General features: G+C 48.0%; 1 protein-coding gene across 5 annotated transcripts in view; it reads right to left on the bottom strand.

Annotated features, from left to right (window-relative positions):
• Window positions 1-9355: 9355 nt before the first annotated feature.
• The window catches only part of LOC138113428 (semaphorin-3D-like), a 36424-nt gene continuing 26144 nt past the window's right edge, over window positions 9356-19635 (bottom strand). For 2 of the 5 annotated variants that reach the window (XM_069021599.1, XM_069021600.1), the window contains exons 4-6: window positions 17509-17571; window positions 15743-15862; window positions 10754-11292 (exon numbers count right to left, since the gene is read on the bottom strand). In XM_069021599.1, the coding sequence (XP_068877700.1) occupies window positions 10996-11292; window positions 15743-15862; window positions 17509-17571 (480 nt within the window). In that variant the 3' untranslated portion in view covers window positions 10754-10995. Of the gene's footprint in view, window positions 9693-10753; window positions 11293-14090; window positions 14200-15742; window positions 15863-17508; window positions 17572-19635 lie in introns of those variants that run through there. The other 3 variants (XR_011152164.1, XR_011152165.1, XM_069021601.1) reach the window with 3 other exon arrangements.

Here is a 19635-nt window from a genome sequence, read left to right as displayed (position 1 = left end):
TCAGACTTTAATTTTAAGCCCTCTACCACCAAAGAATTTAGATGTTCTTTTCTTAGGAACACCCCACCTCTGCTTCTTTAGGTGTCTCCACGTGGGACATAAATTAAATGTGGACAAATTTTAGAATGCAGCTTCCAAGTCAAGTTACCTGCTAGGAAATTACTTCAGCTCTCTGGTACCTTGGGCTGTTTTAAACACAGCCTGGCCCTTCATGGCTGAGGCTCTGAGCTACACAACTTGTGAGTGGGCAAGTAGCAGCAGCTGAGGTCTCATCCCAGCTGTACACAAAAACAGGGAGTGGGGGCTGCACTTGGATACGTGCAGGCAGGGTTGGGCCCCTTCTGAAAGCTTCAATCCCTGTTTTCCAGAGATTCAATCAGGGATAATGACATTTTCACAAAGCTCTCTTAAGGCACGTGAAAACCCGAGTAAGAAAATGGAATCAAACCCTTTGTTCCACTGGCCTCACGCCCCAAATTCCAACGGGACAGACAAGTCCCTCTCCTCGGAAGGCAACGTCTCCTACCTGGATCTGTGCCTTCCGCAGCCTTTGGTGGCCGCTGTCTCCATCCTCCCACACCTCCTCATCTTCCTCCTCAGCAGGCCTGGCTTCCTCATCCTGCAGAGCAAGCACAGGGACAGTCACCAACCTGCTCATCCCAAACCTGGCCAGCAGGGATGGACTGCTGGGACCCCCTGGACGGTCACCCCTCTGCTGGGCACCATCCCTGCTCTGCAGTCCATTCCCGTTCCTGGCCTGGCATCTCCTTTGAACAGGATGTTAAACCACAACCACTTGCTCGGCTGGGTTTTGGGACATCAGAGACTCCCCCAAGGCAGTGGACAAAGCTCCTGTTCCCACACCCTCTGCCTCCCAAAGCCCTGCTAGGGCCAGGCAGAGCAAAGGAAACCCCTCACTTCCTGCTGGAAATTTCCTCTTGTGCTCGGAAACCCAGGGAAATCGTGGCTGCCCCATCCCTGGAAGTGTTTGAGGCCAGGCTGGCCGGGGCTTGGAGCACCCTGTGGATGGAATGAGGTGATCCTTAAGGTCCCTTCCCACCCAAACTATTCTGCCATTCCAGGATGATTCTGTGATCTCTCCCTGCATTTATTTTGCATCGCTTCCTCTCTAATTTGAATTCCCAAATCAAAATGAGTTTTTAAAGAAATCATTTAAAATTATCCCAGGAATAAAAAGGGGTGCATCAAACATACAAGAATCATTCCTACCTCCATCAAATCATTATTAATTGGAAGCCTCTTTCCTCATCTCTGTCCTTAGTTTTCCTTTCCTAGGAAACCTTGTGATCCCATAGTTTCTCCAAGAGATTTACTGGGATTGCAGAAAGCTTTGCTCTGTCAGGGAGGCAGGGGGGTTGACAACACTTGTTCCTCTGCATCTTTATCCTTTAACCAGCTTTCCCCCAGAATGGTGCTGCAAGGGAAGTTCAGAATTACTAGAAATGGATCAGGTTCACCTTTTGTCCTCACTCTTTTCCAACTACTTCCAAATTCTTGGAATTATCCTCAAATGAGGCCTAGCAAGCTACTGTGAAAACATTGATCAGAGGAACATCCTGAAAAGAGAAAACCACATCCAGCAGCAGCCAAAACAATCCCATTGCTATTCTTACCTGGTCTCCAGGTGCTCCTGCCAGAGCTCCCAACACCCATTGCCATTCCATGAGGGTGAGGAGGCAGTTTTGGACGTGTTCTTTGCCATGGGATGGGAAAACAGAGCCCAGAGGGTCTTTGTTGTCCCTTCCAAGCCACCCCATGATTCCATGATACCATCAGCACCTATACCAGTTCCATTCTGGAAAGCCCAATTCCATTCCTCCCATCAACTCAGAATTTCTCCCTTCCTCTCTCTGCTCCACATCAGGCATGTGTTGCCACGTGCCACAGGCATGGGATGCCTCAGCATTGCCTGGGAATGCCACTCAAGGCTGCCCTTGTGGCCTCAGCGCTCCAAAATGCCCAGCTGGCTCCCGTTCCAGCTGGGAATGTCCCAAACAGCAGCGTGGGCTGTGCCCTCTGCCATCCCACCATTGGGGCAGCTCCCATAGAATGTGACTGACTTACTGGGTTTGCAATTCCTGGCTTAAAAGTCAGGTGGTGGAATATCCTCTCCTGGGAATATCCAGAAGACCAGAAGGCTCCCTGGAAGCCACAGGTCAGGGACAGAGTCAGATGAACGATCCTGAACTGGTTTTCAGGGGATGCATCCCCAGCCTGTGGCTGCAAAAACTCCAGAGCTGTTCCTTCCCCTTGGGACAGCCAGGGAAAACATCCCCAGCATGGATTTCTGACAGGAAAAACCTCACTGCTCCAGGCTACTTGGCTCCTCCCAAATCCAGGCCAGCACTCCAACAGGCTCTAAGGACAAAACAACAGGAAAGACCATCTCAGGGCACACGCCACAAGCTGGGCATCACATTCCTCACTGGAACTGGGCTGTTCCCACATCCCTGTGACAGTTGGGAGCATCTCCCGTTCCTCGCTCTTCCATTCAGGACAAAGAGACAACAGAGCTGTCAAACAGCCAGTGTGTAACCCCAACAATCCAGGGAAAACCACCTTGCTCTGGGGAGAAACATCATGCCCAGTTATGGAAAAAACCAAAGAGCGGTACTGGAAACACTCCCAGGCATGGAGGCTCCCAGCTCTGGAAATGCAGCTCACAGGCTTCTTCCCATGGGAACCCCAGTATTGCCCGGGATTGGGCTCAGGGAAAAAGTCCTGCCCATTCCACCACTCTGGCACAGACACCCCAGGAAGGTGTCCCTGACCATGGCAAGGGGCTGAACAGGATGGTCTGTAAGGTTCTTCCCAGCACAGACCACTCCAGGAGTTTAAGGTGGATTCGAGCAGCTCCTGAGGACATGAACACCACCCACACCTCCCACCTGGCTCAGCCCAGAGTCCATCCAGCACTCACAGAGAGCTGCTGGGAGCTGAAATTCTCCCTGCTCCCCCTGCCTGGGAAACCCTGCCTCCAGCTCCTGGGAAAGAGGAGCTGCATCCTGCTGGGTGCTCCCGGCTCTGGGCAGCTGCCGCCTTCAGGCAGAGGGATGGCTCGGGCAGCTCCGGTGACTGTTCCACCTCGATGATTTTGTGTTTTCCTGCATTTCCCTGGGCTGGAGGGGAGCAGCGGGTGCGGTGGGAGTGCGGGAAGGCAGCGGCAGGGAGGGCAAGGAGTGCGGCCGGGCACCGCACGGCGCAGGGGGGCTTCTGCTGGGAGTGGAGGGGCGCGACCCGGACGGAGACGTCCCCGCCGCTCCCGGCCACTGCCCATGGGGCTCCTGCCCGCCCCCGGCGCCATTGACCCCACACCCCGTGTCCCCACACTTGGAACCACCATGGAAAATCATGCTGAAACCTCTAATCCTGAGCCTTGACCTTTTACCCCCCTGACCTTTGACCCCTCGACCCATTCCTTGACAACCTGACCTTTGATCCCTGACCCCTGACCATCCACCTTTACACCTTGAGCCCTGCCCTTTGACCCCCCCAACCTGAGCCCTTTGACCCTTGCCTTTTGACCCATGACACCTGACCCCAGGACCTTTGACCCCCCTGAGCCCTGTGACCTTTGCCCCAACCGTCTACATGTGACCTCTGTGCTTTGACATTGACCACCTTGACCTTCGACCCCTGGACTTTCACCTTTGATTCCCTGACCCCCCAACCTATGCCCTGACTTTTGTCCCTTTATCCCCTAACCTTTAACCCCCTCTACTTTATACCCCTCACTGCTATTGCTGCCTGGAACCCCTCACTCCTGCTCTACACGCCCCAGCCCTCAACCCGTACCTGTCACTCTCCAGCCTGCAGCTGTCATCCCTAACTTTTTGGTGTGGGGCTTGTCCTCCTCTGACGGTTCCAGGGTTATCCCAGCACCAGGGTTACTGAGCTCTGCTGCAGTGAGGGTTCCAGGGTTGCTGCACTGTGCTGCTGGTGGGGGGAAAATGGTGCTGTCAGGGGTGGTGTGAGGGCTGGTGCACCTTTTCCCTGTATTCCTAACCTCCACTGGGTACTCTCCACCCTGTTAGGGAGGCTGTTTGTTTGGCTGCACCCAAACCTTGGCGATGAACATCACCTCGCAGACAGGACGGGACCAAGGAAAAACAAAACCCAGATGGGGGAAAAAAAACCTCACAGCTGGCTGTTTTCTTATTATAAAGTTAAAAATCAGTTGAAAAAACTGAAAGGCAAAAATCCCACACACAAGGTTAGAACCAGTCACACACGCTCTCACAGACTGACACACGCAGACACAGACAGACACACACTCTCACAGACAGACACCCTTCTTCAGCTTACACACTGACTGCAGCCCTTACTCACAACACTCCACCGATGAAGACGCTTCAACACATCTTCCAACTGCTGCTCCCTGACGTGGAAGGGTAGATTCTGGGAAAAGCGGTAGCATCGGTGACTGCAGGGATCAGAATCGGCCTCGGGGACCTGCAAGACAACATGAGACAGTCTACAAGTAGCTGACAGCTCGGAGTTATCCCCATACACCAGGCCCATAAGTTTTCTACACAAAACCCCACAGCCAAGAGATGAACCACAAAGTTTTACAACTGTTCAACCCAGCCACGACTCTACGTGCCAGGGCAGGGCAGCTCCAAGTGTAAGCACACCAAATAGAAGCAAAGATGACACGAGGACTTGAGATAACTCTCCAGAAGATAAATTCTAGACCCAATATGCTTTGAGGCAATGGAACCTATGGAACTACCACAGTGAGGAGGGTCTAATACACTTCATAGAGAAGTCCATGGCCCATGAAAGAAAAGATACTACCAAAAGTGAGAAGGAAGATGGAGGAGAACATCTTGTGTACTTCTCCTGGTCTCCAAAAGCAAAACTGTAAAGATGCCGGAATGAGCCCGATCCGGGAAAGCACGCGAGCAGAGACCCCCGCTGCCGCTACGGCCCAGAGCGAGGCCCATAAAGCACCGAGATGTAACAAAGGCCTGTGACACAGGAGACGATGGACACAAACTACAGAACACAGACACCCATGACATAGCACAGACACGAGCTGAAACTGCCCAGCAACGGGCACAAGATTGATAGTGATGCCATGAGGATTTTTGCCTTTTCTTTTATACCCCTGTTGTACCTTTTTACAAATTCTGTATTCCTAGTGCTTTTTGCCTACATTCTTGGACTTGTTTGTCAAGCTGAGAGACTCAACATTTTAGAAGCTTCGTAGCTAGGGATCAGTGTGCCCCAGGCCCCAAGGTCCTCTCCAGAACACATTCTGTAAACCAAGATAGAACCAAGGTCCTCTCCAGAACACATTCTGTAAACCAAGATAGAACCATCCAGGGGAAGGTTCCTTGGGGAGGGGGGCTCACTTGAGCCTCTCATTGGGGAATCTTTGATAGATATGCTAATTAGTAACACCTATAATGTTACACCCAGTGCTGGGGGAGAGGGGGGACACAGAGACTCGGCGGGGTGCATCTCGATGCATATGACCTGGACGTGTGCACCTAAGGATCCTTAAAATAAATACCAAGGTAAAATCCCTTTTCCCCTTCGAACCGTGTATGACTCTTGATTTTAAGGCCAGGAAAAGGCATCATTTAATCACGTTTCCCTCATTAGAGGAGACAATTAAATGACCACTCAGGTGCACAACCACTCCTGCAGAGCACTTCACTAGACCCCGTTTTGCAATAACTCCCCCAGGCTGCAAAGCCCCGTTTGCCAGGGACCTGAGAGAAGAATTCGGTAGTTTTAAAGGAATGTCAGCAACTAGGAATACACCTGAGAGGAGTTCAGTAGCTGGGAGGGAGCCCAGGTGACAAATAAACACACAGGCCCCAGCAGAACCAGCTCATTCCAAAGAGTGGCACTGAGGAAGGGCCTGGGCAGTCCCACAGGGGCAGGTGGGTGCCTGGCTGCCAGCACTGGGAACGTGGGAATGCTTCAAAGAACCGGCACTCCTGAGAAAATGACCAAACAAGGCCGTCATAAGGCAAGAGATGAGCCGGGGGGACAGTGGGTCCCACACCTGCCCCTTTTCCCTTTCCACTGTACAGCATCTGCCCAGGCTGTGAGCGAGCTTTGGGCAGAAGCACTCAGTTCTCCCCCAGAATCCAGTGAACCACTTGCTCATCTCCAGAAGAGAATCACAGGCACAGCACTGAATGCACCGATACCCGGCTTACACCTCTCAACACTTTCTCGCTTTGGTTTGTTCATTGAAAAATGGCAAAAAAGGAAAAAAGTCAGCCCAGAGCCCAGGAACGTTAAGCGACTGCTCTTTTACAAAGTCCAACACAACCCCCCCCAAGGATGAGGCTTTACGTAAGAGCCACCCACTCAGTCCGGACGGGATTGTGTCCGGACCCGCGACTCTTCCCTCGCTGACCTTCGGCAGCAGCCGGCGGAAGCCAATTCCCCGAGCACGGCAGCCCCGCGGAGCCACCCAGAGCCGCCGGCCGCCCCCAGAGCCCCGCAGCCCGTGCCGGTGCTGGCCCGCTCCATCCCGGAGCGGCTCCGGCCCCAAACCGGGAGAGCAAAGGGGAAGGAACGAAGCCCTGACAAAGCCAATGAGCGGAACACCATTCAACCCATCAGCGGGGAGGGCAGCGCAGCGGCCCCGCCGGCCCCGAGCCCGCCCCGAGTCCCCGTTCCAGGGAATGCCCCGGGTTGCGCTGCCCGGGGAGGGACCCCCGCCCTCCCGGGGTGTCCCCCACAGCGGGGCGCGAGCGCGGGGAAAGCCGCGGGTCCCGGCGGGAGCTGCGCCTGGAGCGGCCGATGCCGCCCTCGGGCCCGCCGGTGCCGCCCAGGGGGTGCCGGGATGTGCCGGGAGTGCCCGGGGCGGGGACGGCGCGGCCCCGGCGCTGCCCCGGTGCCGGCGGGAGGCCAGGCCCGGCCGCGCTCACCTGCGCTGGTCGCTCCGCTAGGCTCGCACCATCTCTTGGCTGCCGCCACCGGCGAACGACGGAGGAGCCGCGGAGCCGCCGGCGAGTCACGGAGCGCCGGGGGGGGCGCGGGGCGGGCCCGGCGGAGGGAGGGGGGGGCGGCTGCCAAGCGGGCGGCCGATCCGGAAAGGTCCCGGCGGTCCATGGCGGGCTGGCGGCTCGCAGGGCTCGGGCAGGGCCGCGGCTGCGCTGGGCCCGATCCCGGCCCGGTCCCGCCTGGCGCTTCCCGGCGGCTCCCGCGCCGCCGCCGCCGCCCCGATCACGTGACGCGCGGGGAACCACGTGACCCCGGCGGAGCGCGCGCGCAGGGGGCGTGGCGCGGGTCAGGCCCCCCCTCCCCGCGGGGCGGTGGGAGAGTCACGTGGCGCAGCGCGCGCGGAGCGACACGGGGAACAGCGGGACAGACCGGGAAACACCGGGACACCCCGGGACAGACCGGGACGCACCGGGACACACAGGGACACACAGGGACACACCGGACACCCCGGGACAGGCCGGCAGAGGAGCAGCTTCGGGGTGACCCAGCGGGGGCCGCCCAGTGCCTGAAGGGGCCGCAGGAAAAGATAGAGAAAGGATTTCCAAGGGACGGAGGGACAGGACACAGGGAATGGCTTCCCAGTGCCAGAGGGCAGCGATGGATGGGAGATTGGGAATTGGGAATTCCTGGCTGGGAGGTGGGGGAGACCCCGGCAGAGTTCGCCCAGAGCAGCTGTGGCTGCCCCTGGATCCCTGGCAGTGCTCAGGGCCAGGCTGGACATTGGGGCTGGAGCAGCCTGGGACAGTGGGAAGTGTCCCTGCCCGTGGCAGCGGTGGCACTGGATGAGCTTTAAGGTCCTTCCAAGCCCAAATCGTTCTGTGAGTCTTAAAGCCCTGAAATTCTCATGACAGAGGTGGAACTGCAAGAGCTTAAGGTCGCTTCCCAAAAAAACCCCATTGCACGACTGCAGCTTCTGGAGCCCTCGGTCCATTGAAATGCAGTTTCAGAGGAGCTCCGAGGAAATGGTGCTTTGGGGAGAGCAGAGCGGCTGGAACAGAGGAACAGGAACAGTCTCCTGGAGCGAGCCCTTGTGTCTCAGAGAGCGGGATCGGCTCGTTCCTAACGCACCTGGTGACTCCCAGAGCGGGGGATGGAAACGCAGCCCTGGTCCGAAAGAAACCCTGCCCGGGAGCGCGGGCTGGGATTGGGAGCCGGCAGAGGGAGCTCGGTGTTACAGAGGCTCTTTTGGCTGTAAAGGTGCGCCTTTGTCTCTCTGCGAAGCACCCGGCCGTAGCGGCGTTTTTGCTGCTGTCTCCTGATTTTATTAAACTTTTATTAAACTGTCCCTTTTCTTCAACTTTCCTTCAAATTCTACAAAGAGTGAAGCTCGTTTTTCACGGCCGCGCGGTTGGAGCGGCACCAGCGCTGATCCCTCCGCGGGCAGGATCGCATCACAAATAGTCCCTCCTGGCGGATCACTCCGCGTGGGGCCGCATCACCGGTGATCCCTCCGCAGGCAGGACCGCATCACAAATAGTCCCTCCTGGCGGATCACTCCGCGGGCGGGCGCCATCACCGCTAATACGAGTATTTATAAATTCAAAAGAACTCGTTAACGCAGAAGAAAGCAAGTACGCTTCCTGCTGGGTGGGAAACATAGGGTCTAAGGGATAAGAATTTTAAAGCTGTCAGAGACCCAAGGAAAGGAGCAAAGGGGAAACAAGAAAGAGAAGGGCTGGGACCCCTGGAAGCATCGCCCCCTCCATTGCCGCCTGCCCCCCCCAAGCCCAGGCTCCTGTGGCGCCGCTCGCAGCTGCAGCGCCGCTCCTGAGCCCGAGGTCCCGCCTGTCCCGGCCCTCAGGCAGCGCCCGCGGCTCCACCGCTTGTCCCAGCGGGGCGGCTCCGCCGGTAGCCCCGGTGTTCCCGCCGCCCCCTCCAGCCCCTGCGGGCCCAGCGGTAGCCCAGCCCCCCCTTACGTTGTCCCTGTGCCCGTCCCTAGCCCAGGGTTTTAAAAATCCTCAGGATATTAACTGTGAATTTACGTTATGTATTAAGAAGACTAAACATCATGGAAACAGCTGAATTTAGGACAAACAATAGGCCAATAAATACAATACTAGTGCTTTAAAATAATTAAATAACCATTTGTTCTTGCATCTATGTTGCTTCCAAATACTGGCAGAATTCCTTCAAATAAACAAACTGCTAGTTTTTTTGTTTTGTTTTGAATTTTTAAAGATTGCATGTTGGCAGTCATTCAGGCAAATCTGGACATTTGTTCCATTCGTCTGAAGTGAAAAAAAGCGATACATCTATCACATTGCACTTTCTCTCTTAGGAAGCCAAAACTAGGGCCCTCCAGGGAACAAGAAGTTTAATTACAAACTATCACTGTACAACAAGACAGATTATTGGGCAATAGTGCGTTCTGAAAGGTATTGGTCATAATGAGGAATGGGCAGGGTAATTGGTGTTTGCCAACTGACAGGCACTCGGTGATCGATGCATCTGAAGGGCCAACAGAAATTCTCCATCCTTGCTTAGGCTCTGCTGACAAGGCACTTTCAGCACTTCTCTCAGTGTTTGGTATCTCTCATTCCAAGTTCCTGCTACGTCCTGAACAGTTTTGGTGAGTGGTAATTTGTAATAGAGGATGGATGATCAGCAGGTGATTCTTCAGTCAAAAGGACTAGTTTTTCCAATTGATCTGTGGGATTTACTTGAAGTGATATGTCATGTAGTACTCAGATGACCTATTTCTACAAAGAATGAAAACTACTCAGCTGCATTAACTTACATATATGAGTGAAAATACAGTTAGATATTACTTAGCTCATAAATGTATAACTGAATAAAAAGTGTTCTCTGAAGGATACAAGTAATCTTTACTGCCATTTGGCGGTAGACAGAGAGAAGTGACACACCAAGGTTACTCTGCTCATCAGTGGCAGAGATGGGAAATGATCTCGCCTGAGCTCCAGGGCAGCATCTTATGCATGAACTGTACTGCTCTCCTCGTTCATTTGGGAATAAGGTTAGCATCCAAAGATAGAGCAGAAACACATTCTCTGGTCAGGCCTGTAACTCTTTACAGTGCTCCTTGTACATTATTGTGAAGCACTTGACACCAGGCACAATCAAAAAAGGGATACTAGAATACCCTGACCCTTAATTTTATCTAGAGCAAAAAATTGTTACGTAGCAAAGTTCATGTCTTAGGTAGCTAAAGGAGAGCAGCTTCTTCATTTCACAAGATTTAATAGAACAGTCAAAGCACTAGAATGCTACTGAAATTAGGAAATGCTGCAATAAATCACAGAGTTCTACTGCTTGCATTAAAAAAAAAAAAAAAAGTTAAAGTTTCTGGATTCCCATTTTAAAAATAGACTTCACAGTCATTAAAGAGTACTAGGGGTCTCTGAGAAGAATAAGCACAGGCTTTAATCTATTGTTTTTAATAAAGGAAGTCCTGCCCCATCTGTAGGGTCAGAATCACAAATGATCTATCTTATTATCTGAGAATAAAGACTGAACATTAGTCATATTCTTTTTATAACACAGAGTGACCGATACTTCAAAGCATTGTAACCACTGCTCTCTGGCTGTAAATGAAAACGTCATGGTGCTTCACTCTCATCTTGTATTCATATGCTTGACAGACAAGTTAAATGAGAATTGTCCAAAGCTATGAACCAAACCATGACAAAAGTAGCTCTTAAGAGTGGTTTTAAATCACTCAAGCTGACATTCCTCGGCCCCAAATGTCAGACCACACAGTGCTGCGATGCACGCAGCAGGCAGAGAGCACTGTCTTGTTCCTCGGCTCCCAGCTTCAGAAGTGGCTACTCGAGTAAATAGAAACCTCAGAAACGTAGTTATGGAAATAGTGCATGTCAGCAGACTTCAAAGGGCAGAACATATTGATAATTGCAGAAAGAGGCCCAAAAGGGCTTCTATCACTCCCTGTCCCTGCAGGTTTTTTTGTTGTCCTCTTAAAGGAGCAATGACTGGGTGAGGATGAAACTGCCTTCCTGCCCAGCTGACAGAGGCTTTACAGGCATTCTAATGCTTCTGTTTGCACGGCTGCCCTTCCAGCTCTGTGCTGTCTGCAGCCTGAAGGCTTCCCCAGCTCTGAGAGCACAGACCAGCGCTGGAAACACGACCAGTGCCGGAGGAGCTCCAGCGGTGACATCTGCTGAGCCCCCGGGCTCGCATCCTGAGCCATTGCAGGTCCGAGGGAAGCACCCGGCTCTGGTGGCTCCTTACCTGCCAGCACTGAAGCAAACGGCTGCTGGGGATCGAACGGCATTTCAACCTGCCAGACTCCAGGTTCTGGGTATCCAAACGGAATACCATTTCCTGAGAATAAACACAAATTCATTATCCTGGTGTGGCTACAGAGAAAAACTCACTTAGACAGCCTGTTCTGCTAATGTACAAAGTAAAGATGTGTTAGATCGTGCAGCTGTCATCGCAGCATTGATGTTTACAGTCTGTGTCTGTTTTACATCTGTATATTTTCATTCAGTGTTTTACTGTATCCTGGTCACTCTATAGTGAAACACAAATCTTAAAAAAATACAATTATTTTCAAAAAAAAGGAGATGCATTGTTCATTTCTACTCCAGTGAAAAGCTGGATTGTACTTAAAAGGCATTGGCTTCTATTTGGGAAAGTGCTGATAGACTGTGTTGCAACCCTGAAGGGATTCTGGCTGACTCAGAAATTTCTCCAGGGACTGCTGAATAATGTTCACAGCAGACACAGTTCAGACTCTTTTAAAATGAAAGAGCATATGCTCTCTCTTATTATTTTTAACAAGGCTAACGATACAAGAGATATCAGAATAGATTTTTCCTTGTCGTTTCCAAATACCGTGTGATTAATTCCTGGGCCACAGAACAAGGGCATAGAGGAAGATAAAGAAAATAAATTATTTAAAAATTATTCCCTATGTTTTCAGTGGGTAATCAACAAGTCGATTCCTGTAAGCATCCATTTGAAGCTTTATTATAGTTCAGAATTGCCAACAAGGGCTCTTTTACTTGCCCCTTTCAGTGGTTTCCTGAAAGCACACTTAAGCTGAAATCCATTGTGAGTCCTGCTGAAGGCAAATTGATAGCTCAGAGGAGTAAAGTGAACTCTCTGCAGGTATAGAGACTTGATCTTCAGAATTGTCCTGCCATTAAGAGAAGGGAGATTGCCTAGAGAATGGCTTTTAACATATTTTCATTCACCATGCTTTCCTATCTACTGTGACACTTAAAATCCCTCTAGTACTCAAAAACCCATTCAATGTGGATTTAATGTCTATTGTAGAGAAAAAACTTTAGAAGCTAGTTTAAAAAAAAAATCAAAACACCTCCATGGTTTAAACAATTAAAAATAGGTGAAGTGATTTTAATTATTTGTTTCCATACCTCTGACTTGCAAGACGCCTGGAGAGTACAAATGACAAGCAAGTATGTCCAAAGATGGCCACATAGGATTAGACTTCACAACACATTAATTCAATTCATCCTTAATGGACATCAGATTATAAATGACCAAACCTTTCTATGTTATTGAGGTGCCTCCTAAACTCTCTAGGCTCAGAAGACAAAAGCCCAGGATATTGAATAATTAAGCTCCTTAAGAGAAAAGAAAAATCAATTCCAATCTGTGAACATAAATTCAATTTCCTCCAGCCGTCCTAGCTCATACAAAGCAGAATTTAACCAGCAAAAAACTTGTTACCTTCCCAAACCTGTGGAATATCCAGCAAACCAAATTCTCAGGCTCCTACAGTGAGCAGAGCAAGGACAGAACTAAACTGATTTTTTTTTTTTTTTCTTACAATGCTACGCTGGTGTCCAATTGTCCTTAGTTCTAGGATGTGCAACCCTGAGCTGCTCAGGGAACCCTTGCCTTATCACATGTGAAGAGGCTGTCTGCAAGCCCAGCAATACTCAGGGGACCAAGGGAGTTACAGATCAACATCAAGTATTTCAGGCTTCACCCCGACAAACTAATGGACACTACCAAGCATTCACACAGAATTAACCTCCTGCTTTCACTTCGGGCAAAGCTTTCAAAGAAAAGAGCATCCCTTGGAGAGCTGTGGCTAACAGCACCAACCGGGCCAAGCCTCTTCTTCACCAGCCAAGAGAAGTTTTGGCAGCGACTCGAGCAATAACAAGACAAGGACTTTAATCCCCTTTAATTGTGTGATTCTGTTGGGGATTTGTGCTGCTTCAAAAGCAGTGTCTGCTGTGGTTTTGAGTCACCTGATCCACACTGTTTTCCTCTCTGTTTTCACAGCTCTGGCATTGGCCAGGAGAGCACTGTGCAGATCCACGAGCAGCTTTCAAAGGTCAGCAGAGCACTGCCTGGTTTCACAGCCTCCGTGAGGCTATCTCAGGGCCTGGCTCTCCCAAGCATCCCACAGCTTCCTGGAGAGGTTGCTAATTACCAGACATTCATTATCTGTTCTTATAACCCAGAGATTTAAATTGAAAAAAAAAAAAAAATTAAAAAGGGGAGGGACGGAAGAATGAAAAAATACTAAGAGAATGGATCTGCACTAAAAGTGCTTTGACTTATCCTGTAGGACTCCTGGCTTCAGTTCCTACAAGGAGACATTTTCAACTGCCTGTCAAATTCACATCACTGGGCCTATCCTCAGCACCCTCCAGCCTTGTCACATTTATATGGAGAGGTGGTGGAAGGATGGTGGCTGAAGGGTGTTTGGGGCTCCAAGAAGGAAAGGGAAAATATGCCTGATGCCATTCAAGGCTGATAACTCAGTAGGAGGCTGTAGAAGAGCTTCTCTGTCAGAAGAGGCAGGAGCAGTGCTGAACACTGCCCAACCTACCACTGCAGCTGAGCAACCAGGAGGAATGTGGGAGAGGCAGGACTGGGAGACAGTGAGGGGATTAGGAAACACGATGCCAGGATTCTTCTTCCATTTCCTTTCTAAGGTAATTGGTCCTGTCTAACTGAGACAGACCCCTTGTCTAGACTGGCTGCCGGACTGAACAGTCAGACCAAATCCATAATTTCGTAAGGTCTGGTGAAAACAACCTTCACAAATGAAGTAGTTGAAATGAAGTAGGGCAATGGTAGAGTGAATAAGGAATCTTGCTAATGAGCCAGAGGTAAACCAGAGCCTTACTTACACTCTTGCTGAGAGCTGTTCTGTTCCATTCAGCTGTGTATTTGATCATTCAGCTAAGAAACCAGCATGATACAAGGGATCTAAAATTTCAGTTGCTTCAACCGGAATATCTAAAGTAGCAAAGCAAAGAAGCCAACAAATTATTTCATTGTAAGCCAAATTATACAGGATATACCAGACAATACCAGGAGCATTAATGGTTTATTAGGGAAAGAACACCACCAAGTAGATCTCTCATAGCTTCAGTTTTCTGTTGCATAGGCAGCCCCTCTGGGTTGGTCATCCAACACACAGATTGGGGGGTACATAATTATGGGTCTCAGTCTGGGCAAGCTTAATCACTTTTTTTTCCATGAGGACCTTCCCTCGATTCCATGTGTCAGTGATAGAACAAGGGGGACTGGCTTTTAATGAAATATGGTAGGTTTAGATAAGATAGCAGGAAGAAAATTGTTTCCTTTGAAGGTGGTGAGGCCCCGGCACAGATTGCCCAAAGAAGCTGTGGATGCCCCATCCCTGGAAGTGTTCAAGGCCAGGCTAGATGGGGCTTTGAGTAACCTGGTCTAGTGGAAGGCATCCCTGTCCATGGTAGGGAGGTTGAAACGAGATAATTTTTAAGGGCCCTTTCAACCCAAACCATTCTATAATTCTATTATTCTGTTTCAGGTTATTGCATTTATTAACTTTAAACCTCATTTCCTATATTCCTATAGAATTTCACCAAGCCCTGAAGAAAAGAGAAAGCTATTTCTATAGCAGCATAGAAGCCTGCACCACAGGCAAGCAGAGGGACAGGTCACACACATCTCAACACTGTCTGAGAACAGTATCAGTGGGATAAATACAGCCAAGGTGTGATACATATAGGAGTTAAAAAGAGACTTGTGTACTAAGTGGCTGCTTGACACAACACTAAAATTCTTCTGTTGTGGGGGTTAGGTCTCAAACATTTACCACTTAGGATAGTGATTTCTTTGTCACCAGTAAATGAAGACCAGTCAGCTGCTAACTTCAGCTCAGGAATATGCCACTAGTGATGGAGGACATCCAAGACCTGCTTGGTGACCAGACTGCAACACACTGCAAAGTCCTGAGATGCTGTCTCTGGACTCAGGCTTAGAGAACCTTTTCAAAGTGTTTATTACTCTCACGCACAAGGCACAGGAAACCCTCTGCGGTATATGTACATTAAAGACAGAACCACAAGTTTCATCTTGAACTCTGAATGTGTGTGCGCAAGGAAAGTATGTGCAGAAATGACTTACTAGAAAGGAAGACATCTGGGTCAGATGTTCTCTTCACTTAGTTAATCACATGGAAGTGTCATTCTGAAGAACTTTGTGTATTAAGCCTGAGGAAAAGTGCTTTGTTCAAAAGCGATATGCACATAGCAAATGTGAGAACAAGAGTTCCCGTCTGACCCACAGAATCCACCACTTACCCTGTTATTTATGCAAGCTGCTGTCAGGTCATTTTTTACACACTCACATAGTATTTTCCAATCTATGATGCCACCACTTACCCTGTTATTTATGCAAGCTGCTGTCAGGTCATTTTTTACACACTCACATAGTATTTTCCAATCTATGATGAATGCTACACAAGATGAGGGCTATTCCTTGACATGTCAGACTAGTGAGAAAGTTAAATTACCTCTTTGTGAGTTCCAAGCTCAATGTATCCACAGAGAGGGTGAAACGCTCCTGTGCCACAGACATAAACATGGGTCCAGTTGTACGGCTGAAGAACTCGGATAAAATTGGCACACTCTGTCTGTTGGGAAAAGAAAGATAAAGGTTACTTTTCATGTTTATTCTTCTCTTTCACATTATACATAGAATATAAGTTACAGCCATATAAGCTTATATAAGTTACAGCCATAGCATTGGTGTATTTACACTCAGAACTACTGTAGCAGAAACTGTTTACAAGTAGTTCAAACCTGTTAGGACTATAACTTGACAGTGGCTATCTACCAGGCAGTTCATCAATCAGACTTGCAAACCTAACTCTGCTGTATGCTTACAGCCACGAGAAACTGTCTGCTCACACCACGGTTTGGAGGGAATCTGTTCAGCCAGTGTTGTAGCAAACACCACCCGTCAACAATTGGGCAGAGGTCGCAGAGCCACTGGGTTTGTCTGGCTACCAGTCTTCCTGCCTTTGCTCCCAGCTCAGGGTACTGCACATGCTTTAATACCAAAGATCACATGATTAAAGCGACTGCGGTGGGCTGAAAGGCTTCAACACACTTCCAAGGGCATGCTTTGTCTCTGCACCAACCACATCTTACTGGTGACTTTTATTTGGTCATTTCTGAGTCCAGTGGGACATCCTGGCTCTAGCTGGGCTTGCTCCATGTTGTTGTTGTTGGTAAGTAGCACAGGCATGCTTGCAAGGATGATACATGGGGCTGGGGGAAAAGCCTTGATTTAGCCTTGCCCAGAACGAAATGAACACAAAAACACATAACAGATACTTCAGAGGGAACACACAGGATTTGTTCATATGTTCAAGCCATCACCCTGCATCTAAGTGAGAGTCCGAAACAACTATTTCCCTCTCAGGACCTTCTCCTTTTTCTCTTAGTGTAGAAATAGACCAGCACAAATCTTCCACATGCACCAGTATCAGAATATTTCCAATGCTCAGCATTGTTTAGGTTCTGACTGCTGTAAAGGTAAGGGTAGTAACAAGTTAGAATAAAAAGCTAAACTCTTCAGGCAGAGAGCTGAGAGCATTTTGAGCTGGAAGATACCTTGGTAACCGACATGCTGGAGATGTTTTTTGGAGAGAAAAAGAAGAAATTTTATTTTACAGCCAGGAAATGTTTACATTTATAGTGGGCTCTAGACACATGACGTAATCTGTGCTGCACAAAACATATAAAAGTTGTATTGTATACACGTATGTACCTTAAATATACTTCCTAAAGAAGATTTGTGGTTTCTGGCAAAAGCCATTGAGTCTGAGATTTTTTTTTAAACCCCAACTGCAGCTATCTGCAAATTAAGTTGATTTGTACACTGCTCTACTACTGTTTCTTTAATGAATTATAATGAAGTTACATTCAGGATACACCCAAGAAAAAAAGAAGCATTTTAATGTGAGAAAAGAGGATTCCAGGGAAATACTGCCTGGTATACATTTTTGAGGAAACGCCATTCATCTCTCAGCTGCATTTATTACATAAAAGAACAACATATCATGATTGATGCCTGCAAGATTGAATTTTTTTAAGTATTAATATTTAAAAACCAATAGAAATGTAACTTTGTTTTTCAATTAAGAAAAAACACTTAGGACATTAGTTCAGAAGAAGTGTAACAAGAGCTTACTAAAGCATTTTTTGCATTTAATAAAAAATACATAGATATGCATAATCCTCAGCCATAATAAAAAACATACATCATACTTACATGGGCATCTTTCCCAGCTAATTTGCATAATTCTACCTTTTCTTTTGCTGCAGGCCAGTAAATCTGTAATAGAGTTAAAACAAGACAAAGATGATGAAGATTATACACTGTCCTGTGACTGTAGATTATTCCAGGAATAAACAGTTAAAACAGATTTATGCATGTTGAAGGACCTTGCATGTAAATTGAAATGAACATGACTTCAAGTACAAGATCCCATTACAAAAAGTTAAGAGGCTTTAAATCAACCCCCCTGATTCTTGTTTATTTCTTCATTGGCTACATGTACTTTTAAAAAGCATTCAGTTAATCTGGCCGGGGCACCTTGTCACCATTATGTGTTTCTCTCAAAGTTATGATGAGCCAAATCATCTGGAAACTAAACTGATTGCAAAGCCAGGCAAATTACATTTGTAAGAATTTGGTCCAGTGGACTTGGCATAACTGTTATAAAAAAACCACTTAGCTCTTTCTGCCAATTTTCAAATGAAAATAATTAGGTTCAAAAAACTAAGGACAGCTGAAGGGAAATTTGTAGAACAAAAAGTACATTTGGCAGGAATCAACAGTGCATGGTTTAAAAACATCAACATTAACTGAGTTTACTGAGAAAATGACACAGAAGTTTAGAGAAGAACTGTGGACCTTAGATAATTGCCAGTATATATTGATACTGTTTCTCTTTCTTTTTTAATCTGCCCTGCAGAATTCTACAAAATAGGTTTTGATGTAGATAAATCCAGATGACAACATACTATCAGTTACTGTAATCCAAATTGTGTTGGTGAAGAAATGTCAGTGAACAACAGTGCAGGTTCTGCCTCACTGATTTCAATTAAGCAGTCAAAACTGGATATGATTGAGTACATCTGATTCTATTAAATTTAAAATAGAAGCTAAATACAGATTCTTCTCAAATCACTGTGTTAAATATGGATATTTTGTACTTCTAATTTTGACAAGAAAAAGCAATTGTTATTTCTCATGACTAGTAATAAAAACACCACAAATCACACTACTTTTTAAGCAAATATTGATTAGTAAATTGCCTGAAGTCCCAGGCACCAGTCAGCAGGTCATTAGTAGTCACAAATGCTTTATAGTAGTCTCCAGTCATGCTTTACAAAATCTTAAATAGCAAATGTATAGGAATGAAGAATTATTATAATATGCACTAGAAATAAAAACAACATCAAGGAAGGACGCACAACTCAGTGGCATGCAAGAGGAGTTGACTGCTGTCATATTCCCCTTCACCCAGCTGTTGGCACCTTACTGGAAGTGGCTTGACATACCCAGGCTCAGTCCCACACAGGTAAGGAAAGCAAAAAGCAAGTGGCCTCCCTCAAGTACCTTTATCACTTTCCAAAACCTACAGTCACTGTTTCTCTCAATCTGGAAACAGTCTGGATTTTACTTCTTTCTCTTTCCTTCCCAGTGAAAATGGATGTATTGGATTTCTGCAAGGAAATTAATTTCCTCTCAAGTGAACTCCGTTACCTTCCTGATAAAAAACCTCTTAGCAGAGACAATGTAGTTTAAGTTACTTAAACCTTAACCCTCTGCAACAATATTTACATGGAGTCAGAGATAAGACAGTGTAACAGCATTGCAGCACTGGAGCACAAATTTGCTTTCCCAGAGCATTTTCTCGGAAAGATCTGGTCAAAGCACCCAGGTATGGAAATGCAATCAGCCATCCCAGGGATGTGTGGATGGCACAGAGCACAGTGCCAGGAAGCACAGAGGAAAGTACTGGAAACATCATGAAGGGCTGAAGGTAGGTCCAGTCTGGTCTCCACTGCAACACAGATAAGTTTAAGAAGAAAAGCTGATGAAAAGCGACTCGTGAAGAAAAGCTGATGAAAAGCGACCCGTGAAGAAAAGCTGATGAAAAGGAACAGATAGAGGAACGTAAGATCATGGATCTCCAAATACATTTGGCCACGGAGATTTGTCTGAGATCTGATCCTCAGTTTTCTTGTACATAAACTTTATGCCCAAGATCCCTGAATCACTTACAGGAAAGCCTCAAGGTCTTCAAGGGGTTTGGGAGATTTTTGGCCAAAGTTTAGTTATCCAATGAGGTAGACAAGATGTCCCTTTGTAGGCTTTTGAAAATGCCCA

Source organism: Aphelocoma coerulescens, chromosome 7 (genome assembly GCF_041296385.1).
Source record: "Aphelocoma coerulescens isolate FSJ_1873_10779 chromosome 7, UR_Acoe_1.0, whole genome shotgun sequence".
In the NCBI taxonomy this organism is placed as follows: Eukaryota; Metazoa; Chordata; class Aves; order Passeriformes; family Corvidae; genus Aphelocoma; species Aphelocoma coerulescens.
This window is presented reverse-complemented; position numbering and strand designations above follow the sequence as displayed.